Source organism: Megachile rotundata, chromosome 4, assembly GCF_050947335.1.
Source record: "Megachile rotundata isolate GNS110a chromosome 4, iyMegRotu1, whole genome shotgun sequence".
Classification (NCBI taxonomy): domain Eukaryota; kingdom Metazoa; phylum Arthropoda; class Insecta; order Hymenoptera; family Megachilidae; genus Megachile; species Megachile rotundata.
The window spans coordinates 8,095,629-8,105,085 of NC_134986.1; the positions used below are offsets into that span (position 1 = coordinate 8,095,629).

The 9,457-nt window shown below is 29.8% G+C and overlaps 2 protein-coding genes across 4 annotated transcripts; both read right to left on the reverse strand.

Annotated features, from left to right (window-relative positions):
* Positions 1 to 311: 311 nt before the first annotated feature.
* On the reverse strand, positions 312 to 3,133 carry LOC105661834 (succinate--CoA ligase [GDP-forming] subunit beta, mitochondrial). Of its 2 annotated transcripts, XM_012279927.2 has the most exons (6): positions 2,716 to 3,131; positions 2,543 to 2,642; positions 1,879 to 2,474; positions 1,664 to 1,798; positions 1,102 to 1,230; positions 312 to 1,003 (listed from the first exon to the last, which is right to left on the reverse strand). In XM_012279927.2, the coding sequence occupies exons 1-6, from the start codon at positions 2,912 to 2,914 to the stop codon at positions 891 to 893; spliced, it is 1,272 nt and encodes a 423-aa protein (XP_012135317.2). In that variant the 5' UTR covers positions 2,915 to 3,131; the 3' UTR covers positions 312 to 890. The 2 variants fall into 2 exon arrangements, with proteins under 2 accessions (XP_012135317.2, XP_076387411.1); XM_076531296.1 differs by lacking the exon at positions 1,102 to 1,230 and having other exon boundaries at positions 2,716 to 3,133.
* A 253-nt stretch (positions 3,134 to 3,386) lies between these two features.
* LOC100875931 (contactin) lies at positions 3,387 to 9,433 on the reverse strand. Of its 2 annotated transcripts, XM_012279926.2 has the most exons (9): positions 9,162 to 9,433; positions 9,056 to 9,077; positions 7,977 to 8,826; positions 7,524 to 7,902; positions 7,338 to 7,440; positions 6,763 to 7,235; positions 6,421 to 6,699; positions 5,896 to 6,345; positions 3,387 to 5,808 (listed from the first exon to the last, which is right to left on the reverse strand). In XM_012279926.2, the coding sequence occupies exons 3-9, from the start codon at positions 8,781 to 8,783 to the stop codon at positions 4,622 to 4,624; spliced, it is 3,678 nt and encodes a 1,225-aa protein (XP_012135316.2). In that variant the 5' UTR covers positions 8,784 to 8,826; positions 9,056 to 9,077; positions 9,162 to 9,433; the 3' UTR covers positions 3,387 to 4,621. The 2 variants fall into 2 exon arrangements, with proteins under 2 accessions (XP_012135316.2, XP_012135315.2); XM_012279925.2 differs by having other exon boundaries at positions 9,056 to 9,433.
* Between the last annotated feature and the right edge of the window lie 24 nt (positions 9,434 to 9,457).

Consider the following 9,457-nt stretch of genomic DNA (forward strand, 5'->3'; position numbering starts at 1 on the left):
TAAAATATTTAATAGCTCTATGAACCCTAAGAATGTTTCTCATTTTTCGTTCATTAACTCGACAAAAATGGAATATGTAACGTAAAACCCACTCTGCATGACATAAAATATAGTTTCAATTAAAAGAGCGCTGAACGCTCGACTAAGCCCGCTTTTTGCTACGCGTAGTTTTTTTGTGCAGGAATTCAAATCACTGCGGAGAATTTTGAAATTGCATAATTATGTAAATTTAACGTTTATGTTCTTTTAGGTAGGATAATAGAATTAATTTGAGAAAAATTTTTATTCGACTTATAAAATAATGCAAGACATTGTTTAATTTACAAGAACAACGTTTTATTGGATAAAATACAAATTAGATAAATGTACAAAATTCTTAACGATCGTTAAAAAATATGCTTAGGCATTCTTATCGACATACAAAACAGTTTAAGTCTCTTATTACTATGCTTTCAACTATATAAAATATGAAAATATCGAGGATGTTTGATCGAAAATGTATAAAATGTGTACAATTTATGGCCAAATAAGATCTATACAGGAACACTTATAAATAAAACAGTCTTGTTACAATGTAAAAAGTCGAAAATTATTAATTCAAATAAATAAATATAATTAAATTACTAACAATAAATTCGAAACGTTATGAAATTAATTTCACGCTTACAGTCTTTTTAATATACGAACTTCATAGAACTTAATTATGCATAAAAAAATGATAAATCGAAATGAGAATTATGTAAGTGATATTAAGAAAAGAAAAAAAATAAGATCTTTGCATATTTTAGCAATGTATAAAAACGATATAACCGTTTAAGTTTCGCAATGTTCCCTTACATTTTCGAATTTTTACTCCTGTAATGATCTGACATAAAATATCGCTGTTGAGTTTATGCTTTTACCGAGCAAACTGCTTTCTTTGCAGCTTCATCTAAATCATTTGCCGTGAGAATTGACAAATCACTTTCGGCAAGAAGCCTCTTTGCTTCTGTTACATTAGTACCTAACATAAGAAGAAAGGATAATTATTAAATTCAAGATACAAAAAAGTAAATCAATACTTGAATTAAATATCAAAGCAAGTAGGAAGAGAATAGTTACCTTCTAGTCTAACAACAAGCGGAATTTTAAGCCGTAGATTATGATATGCTGCAATAATACCTTTTGCTATAATAGCACAATTTACAATGCCTCCAAATACATTTACAAGTATTACTTTTACTTTTGGATCTAAAGATATCAAATAACATATTCAACATTACTTTTAAGGAAATTTTTTAAAATGTGATCTGATTTCTATTCAAATCAAAAATTAATGAATACACTAATTTATTTATTTATTTATTTATTTACATTTCTACTTTATTTTCAATTTAAAAGTAAGTGCACATTATGAAGCAATAATTTTAGTACCCATTCAATAATTAGAAAATTTAGTTTTTAAGCTCTGATTCATGCTATCAATAGTTGCTGCTCATAGTTTAATCAAATATTCTTCAATTGTTTAGATTGTGCATGTTCATGCTATGCTAACACATGAATTCAACACATACAATCTAAACCAAACAGAATAATATTTGATCAAATCAAGAATGGATCAATTGTGGGATCACTGTTAATAATAGATAAAATGTTATTACCTATTTCAATGCTTAATACATACCTTCACTTAGAATTTTAAATGCTTCATAAACTTGGTCTTCTTTAACACTGCCACCAACATCTAAAAAATTTGCTGGAGACCCACCATTTAATTTAATTATATCCATAGTTGCCATTGCTAAGCCAGCACCATTAACTGTACATGAAATAAGTGCTTGTGTGATGTACCATTTTTATATACACAGTACTATTAATTGTATTATTCATAGAACATACCTAAACATCCTATATTACCATCCATACCAATATAATTTAGATTAAATCGTGATGCAGCTACTTCTCTAGGATCTTTTTCATTGTCATCGTCTAAAGCAAATAAATCCTGTTGTCTAAATTGAGCATTATCATCAAATGATATTTTTGCATCTACTGCTATAACTTGTTTGTCTGTAGTTACAACCAATGGATTAATTTCAACTTGCAAAGCATCAATATCTATAAATAGTTTCCACAAATTTTTTAATTCATATATTGCTTTTTCTTGTACGGTTGGCTCCACAATGCCAAGAAATGTGCTGACTTCTTTAGCAATACTGTCATCGATACCATAATATATATCTAATGGTATTGTTTTGATTAATTCTGGATTTTTTTCAGCAACTGTTTCAATATCCATTCCACCTGCTGGTGAAGCTATTAATACAGGACCATTGTGCTGTCTATCCATAAGTATACAAATATATGTTTCTCGTTCTATATTTACAGATTCTGCTATCATAATCTTTTGTACTAATATGCCATCTTTTGAAGTCTGTTTTGTAAATAGGCGATGACCTAACATATTTTTCACAACATCTATAACAGCTTTACGGCTGTTAACAAATAAATTAAATCACATATATGTTGTTATATTGTATTTATACTGTGTACATCTACTTACTCCTTTGTAAGATGTACACCTCCTTTAAAACCATTATCAAACCAGCCTTTTCCACGGCCACCAGCTAATACTTGAGCTTTTATAACATATTCATCCGCATCTATATTTATAAACATACTTAATAATATACTATAATTTTGTGGGTATAAGAAATAATTAAATGAAATACTAACGTAATTTTTCTAAAGCAGAATTTGCTTTATTTAAGTCATCCACAATAGCAAAATTTTGTACAGAAACTCCACAATCTCTAAGAAGTTCTTTACTCTGATATTCAAGTAAACTCAGACTTCTTGCCTGTTTAATATTAAATGCTGAACTTTTTGTTAACGTTTGAATGTTATTCAATCTTCGGCTTGCAATTCGCAACATGTTTAACCTCACAATTATAACAATATGAAAATACAAAAATTATTTTTCTTTAAAATTGTGCACAATGCACAATAACCGGCATTAATGTAACACACACTTTATCTCTCTAAAATATATTTATAACGACGTGTCAAAAAACATTTTGTATTTTATCTTTTAATCACCGGCTTCTACAATTAGCTACAAAAATATTATCTTAAATATAATGTAAGTTATCTCCTGCAACTATTAAATTCAATTGAATGTTTGTATACATATATTTGTTTAGTTTATATATATAACGTATTAAATAATTTATTTTTTATTAATATTACTGTAATATGAATGTAATTGAAATATTGTAAAAAGACAAATATATTTAGGACTTTTTAAAGACTCATTGAAATTTGAATTTTAATGATCGTTTTTTCAAAAATAATGACATATACATACCTTCCACTTACATGATTTTCCATCATTAAATAAACAGAAGTAAGTAGTAAATTTATTTTTATTGTAAAACGTATAATATCAGATCGTTTGTTTAGTAATACATTAATACAAAATGATACACAATTTCTTATAACTAAAAGTTATATTAATAAACACATAATAAAAACTTGAATTCTATTCAAATTTAAATTTGTATGCACCCGTAAAAAACATTATTTCTTAATGTCATTCTCCAATAAAAAACTTCTTACATAACTGAAAATTTATGTATCAAATTATTGATTCCTTAATGAAATTTTTTATGAAGTATTTTATTATTGTCTGTACAAACAGAGCAACATTAAAGTTGTTTCAAAATTTATTGAAAAAGATTAAGGTGATAAATATTATTTACAGTCTATCATCTGGATATTTATGGACGGATGGATAGAAGCTTTGTCAACTAAAATAAAAAGATCTTTTGTTTACAAATTCTTAAAAATAATTATAAAAATGTGCAAAAATAATAAAAATTTTATATTATATTTAACTGATTATACTTTTAGCTGCACAATCGCACCTATGACTTATATTCCGAAGATACTAAAGAATATCGCATTCTTTCTCTTTACCAGAAGATTGCCAACAAGTATTATTTTGCTCCTTCTTTATTAATGATATAACTTTTTAAATTATTATCTGATTTTTCGGGATAATTCTAGTTAACTATGTGTATAGTTGAAATAACTAAATATCATTGTTTTGATAAAATGTATGTTGATCTGGGGCCCTTAATCAACGTTCTCATACCAATATTCTTGTAACTCATACTAGCACTTAAACGGTTAAACATTAATATAATTAATGTTTTAGATTAACTAACGTTTAGAAGTTAGGTTAATTAAGGTAATATTTTGAAGTACAAAATTACTCATACTGTATAACAATACTATATAAGAATCAGTTACTGTTGTTAAACATGATATGATATTAAACGAATGAATTTTTATACTGACAAAATGAATGTATCAAACGTTACTCTGATCAAAAGTCTTCATTATGTTTTCTCTTGTTATTTGTAACAATTTAATGTGTTATTAATATTTAATAATATTCAGATCATTAGTAACGTGTTAATATTAGATACCATTAACTTAATAATGTAAAAAAATTATAAAAATTTATATTTGTTTTATCTACATAAAAATATTCAATATATTGCATTTTTTCATTGCATTTTTAAAAATGGTTGCTAAATATTTGCTATATCTATTTTGTATAAAAAATATGCTCATATTACACACAATTATAAATTCGTAATAGTAATAACAATGATATACCTAAGGCAGCATCTAATATCTTGTTACTCGCGCTACTTTTAAAAAGAGCTTCATCACCCATTTGGAATGTACGAGTTGGACTTGACATGCGTCCATCTCCTCCTTTGCTAAATGCGAGTACTCGTAAATGATATGCTTTACCAGGGGTAAGATTAGTGATGTCTGCTTCTAATTTTGATCCACCTGGTATAATGGTATCATTCGCGGTACTCATATCTTGATCTAATTCCCACACACGTATTTTATAACCTATTAATGGTTCTTCTTCTAAACTTGGTTGTACGTATCGCCATACAACTCTGATCGTCGAAGGATTTATACCGTTCACAGTGACAGAAGACGGTGGTTTCTGTGGTGCTTTTCGATAAGTTCTTTCTAAATATCGTTCGCTTTCGGGACCTTCTCCGGCAGAGTTGTATGCCATTACTTTTACGTAATAATAGGTATCAGGTTGCAAACCGACTACAAGAGCCCAAGGTTGTGTACTTCGAGACAAATAATATACTGCATCTTCTTCTCTGTTACTTTCTTTCCAATATTTTATCCTATGACCTATCAACTTGCCTCGTACCTTTTCACGAGTTTGTTCAATTGGCGACCAACTAACTTTCAAGCTAGTACTATTGTAACTATGTGCAACAACTTGTTGTGGAGCTACTTGTGGCATGTCTTCTGCACTAAATATCGTAACTTCATTGGAAACTGGCCCAGAACCTAATGAATTTATCGCTTGAACCTTGACTTCATATTCTGTATAATAATACTGCGGTTGTATTGCTACAACACTTCTTCCAATGTTACCCTGTCCTTTCAGAGATAAAGACTGAAACTCTTTCTCGTGATATTTTCGACGCCAAAAGACTTTATAGTAAATTCCTGGACCGTTCTGTTCAGAAGGTGGTAAAGGATTCCATGCTATTGTCAGATCTCCAATTTTACCACCTCCCCCACCTATGTTAGATGGAATTTTATATGGTTTATCTGATGGTGTACTATACTGTGGAGAAGGTGCTGATGGCACACTATATCCCAATTCATTAAAAGCGGATACACAAAATTCATAAGTAGTATAAGGATTTAAAACATTTTCCAAATAAGCCTCTTTTCTGCCATTGTATCTATCTACTTCTATGGCAGTGATATCTGAAACAATATGCATTATATACGTTGTTATTATCATGAAGTATATAATAATAGTATATGTTTAACAGAAAATTACGTTATACATACTTTCTATAACATTGAACCATGTGTGGTTCCAGTTAGTTCTCGCGCTTACAGTATACATAGTAATGGGTCTGCCATTAAAAGCACCGTCTGTCCAACGTAATGTTGTAGATGTTTTGACGATATTTACAACTTGAACACCACCTGGTGGTCCAGGTGGTCCTTCTATCATAACCGTTGTTGTACTAGAAATTTCCCCTACAGCGCTCTTAATTATACACTCATAATCCCCAGCTTCCGTGAATGTAGCATTTATTATATTTAGTTCTCCACCATCGATACGTAATCTAGGATTACTTGCTAGATCTTCATCCCTGATTCGTAAACCATTGTGTTTCCAAATATAAGCTACATCTAACATTTCATCCACTTCCCCTATACAGCGTAAAGTTTGATTTTGCATTACCGCTGTAGTTATACGTTGAGGTAATTTTTCCAGAAAATATGGGCGACCTTCATTTAAAATCAATATTTAGAAATATTGTAAAATCGGCATTTAAATATTGCAAAATATTTATATTAACTTACGTAACACTATTAATCGCCCTCGAGTTTCATCGGATCCATATTGATTTGTTGCGCTACAAACATACGTGCCTTCATCATCGCTTGAAACAGGACTAATTATAAGGTTGCCACCTTCTAAGATTCTACGTCTACCACCAGAGCCAATAATATTTCCATCCTTCTTCCAAACAAATTTTGGTTTGGGCGCAGCTTCAGGATTGCAAAAGATAGTAACATTACCTCTTTCAGCTGCATAAGTTTCAGGCTCCATAGGCCGTTTTTTAAACGATGGTTTTAATGCTGTAATTTGAAAAATGCAATAATTTTATTAAGTTTAAATGAAATGTTTAAATAATAACTTACATAAAACTCTTAGTTGTGCAGACGAATATTTTGTCTTTAATTGATTTCTCGCGCGACATTGATACATAGCTTGGTCTCGTTCGGGGTCCAAATTTTTTATAGTTAGAACATTATCTTGTATAAAATATCGTTCTCTATCTTCGATAGGAAGGGTATCTACGTTTAATAATTCACCATTCCTAAACCAACTATAAGTAACATCTGGTATTCCAAATGCTTCACAAGTCCAAGTTAGTTCTCCTCTGTTATCCATGTGTTTATCTACCAGTGGAATAGTAAAATTTGGAGCTGCTTGAATAGTTAATGTTACAGAGTTTTCAATAGACAATCTGTCATTATGAGCTCTGCAAATGTACTCTCCTTGATCATCGACATGTACTTTCGGTATAATTAATACTCGGTTATAACTAGTTGTATATGATCCACGTGGTAATGAGCCACCCCTTCTTGTCCAATTAAACGAAGGAACAGGACTATGTTAAAAACAAAAAATAGTTAATATGATAAATGACATAAATATTACGATTTACCAATGTGGTCGAATTAAAAGTTTATTTTAGAAAATAGAAACTTACTATCCAAATGCAATGCACTCGAGTCTAACTTCTTCTCCTGCGATTGGCGCTTGAGGAAATGCTTTCGGAAAATTATTAGGAAACTTTAATTGCTGGAAAGAGGCTGAAAGACAAAAAAACATATTTAATGATGATCATTTTGTAAAAAAATATTTGATTTTAAATTAAGAAACAAAAATTAATTACAATGTGGATCAACTCTTAAAGGGAAGAATGGTCCGTTACGACCGGTGTCGGAAGCAACGCTTTGAACGTTACAAGAATAATTTCCACGATCAATCATTTCCAATACAGAAAAATAAAGAGCTCCATCATGGGAAACGAAAACACGTTTATCTTCTTCGACAAAATTAGGGAAATAGTCACGTGCCCAATAATATTTTACTCCGGGAAAATGTTGAGGTGGATCACAATATACAGCTTTTCCCCATTTTTGATCTCCTCGCTCTTCTGAACGTTTTAAGTTGAACTCCAAAATATATCCAAATGATAGTTCCACACTTTCAGATATAATTGTACCAAATTTATTTGTTGCTTTACAATGGTATGCACCTCTATCTTCTGTCTAAACATCATTAAAATTTTTATGTTATATTTATATTCAATACATAAATTCTACCAAATGTAAAATATATTTACCTGATCAGGCTCATAGATAATCAAAGTACCACCGCTTACAGTATATCTTGCATTATCTAGTGGATTTATTTTTGTTGCAATTAATCTATCATTTTCATAGTCTTCTTTAAACCACTCATATGTGGGTGCAGGATAGCCACCTGCTAAGCAGCTTAATGAAATATCATTGTTTATTTTTCTTTTTGATACGTCAAATACTTTATCCACAGGTTGTTTAATAAAATATGGCCCTCTAGGTATCTCATTAGGATTTTCGATCTCAACACCATAATGGTAAGTGCGATCGTCTTCTATTAAATTATGCAAATTTGACATAGGCGCTTCGCAAATATATAACAATTTTTCACTACCAGTTACAGTTTCAAGTCCCCAACGTCGTAGATTATTATTATAAGAGTATACTACATAATCTCTATTATAATCTCTATCATTCGGTTCTGGTAAAAATGCATTATCCATGTTTGTTAATTGAGTATTATCAGCTTCATTCACCCAATTACCATTTTGATTCTTTATACCAGTGTACCATTTGTGGTGTTGTGGATCTTGCCATAACAACTGATACATTATAAATCCATGTTCTTCCAATGAATTAATTGTAAGAAGATCACTCTGATAGGCCTGACAATTTTTTCTCGCATCTTGTCTTTCCCTAACGGGACTTTTTATAAAACGGTAACATGATTCTTGGAATTTTATCCAATGTAGGGGACATTGATTATATTCTTCTCCATATAAAAAGTTCTGAGTATATACACCAGTTAATGCAACCAGGGTGTATATCAAAACTGTTTGTACATGATACATTATTGTTGTGTATCTCAAAATGATTGATTAATCATTAAGTGTTCTGCAATTAAACAATATCGTGAATTATAAATCTAATGCCATCAATTATTTATTAAAACAAAATTTAAAAACTTTATATAAAAATTCTATATAATTGAAATGTTTACAATAACAGTGAAGGGAAAAATTAGGGAGTGGCAGTAGAATCTTTTTAATTAATTTCATTAAGTGAATATACATAATCAATGTATTCATAACTTTAAAATTACTATTACTGAATGTTTCCTTACCTTCGTTAAATTCCGTTTGTATCTAAAATATAACAAACTATAATTTAATAACTTTAAAACTTGGCATCCTTGCTATGTAACGTCGCACAACTACATGTAAACTTACGTCTGACATGAAAATTAACTTGACTCACGATTATAGATATTCAATTTTCTTTGACTCAAATTTGAAATTAGATGAGTGACGCAGAAAAAAAATTATGAAGTGATACACGGTTTATCATAAAGATATATTATGTTTTGTGTGCATTCAACCTATATACACAAATTAAATAGCATGTGCTTCAAACTTATTAAAAATAAGCCTTTAATTATAGTACTATATTTTGATAACTTTCTTCGTTCAACAAAAGATCGTATCCATCATCAGACGAATTTCAGTTTGTTCTGCGCAAGCTGACT

Bases quoted from the DNA above. Each gene is read 5' to 3' on its own strand.
- LOC105661834 (XM_012279927.2), bottom strand. From the start codon at position 2,914: ATGTTGCGAATTGCAAGCCGAAGATTGAATAACATTCAAACGTTAACA. The intron at 2,643-2,715 runs GTTAGTATTTCA...TTATAAATATAG, and splicing joins TTCTGCTTTAGAAAAATTAC to ATGCGGATGAATATGTTATA. The intron at 1,004-1,101 runs GTAACTATTCTC...TTCTTATGTTAG, and splicing joins GCTTGTTGTTAGACTAGAAG to GTACTAATGTAACAGAAGCA.
- LOC100875931 (XM_012279926.2), bottom strand. From the start codon at position 8,783: ATGTATCATGTACAAACAGTTTTGATATACACCCTGGTTGCATTAACT. The intron at 7,236-7,337 runs GTAAGTTTCTAT...TTTTTAACATAG, and splicing joins GAGTGCATTGCATTTGGATA to TCCTGTTCCTTCGTTTAATT. The intron at 6,346-6,420 runs GTAAGTTAATAT...TTTTAAATGAAG, and splicing joins AGGGCGATTAATAGTGTTAC to GTCGCCCATATTTTCTGGAA.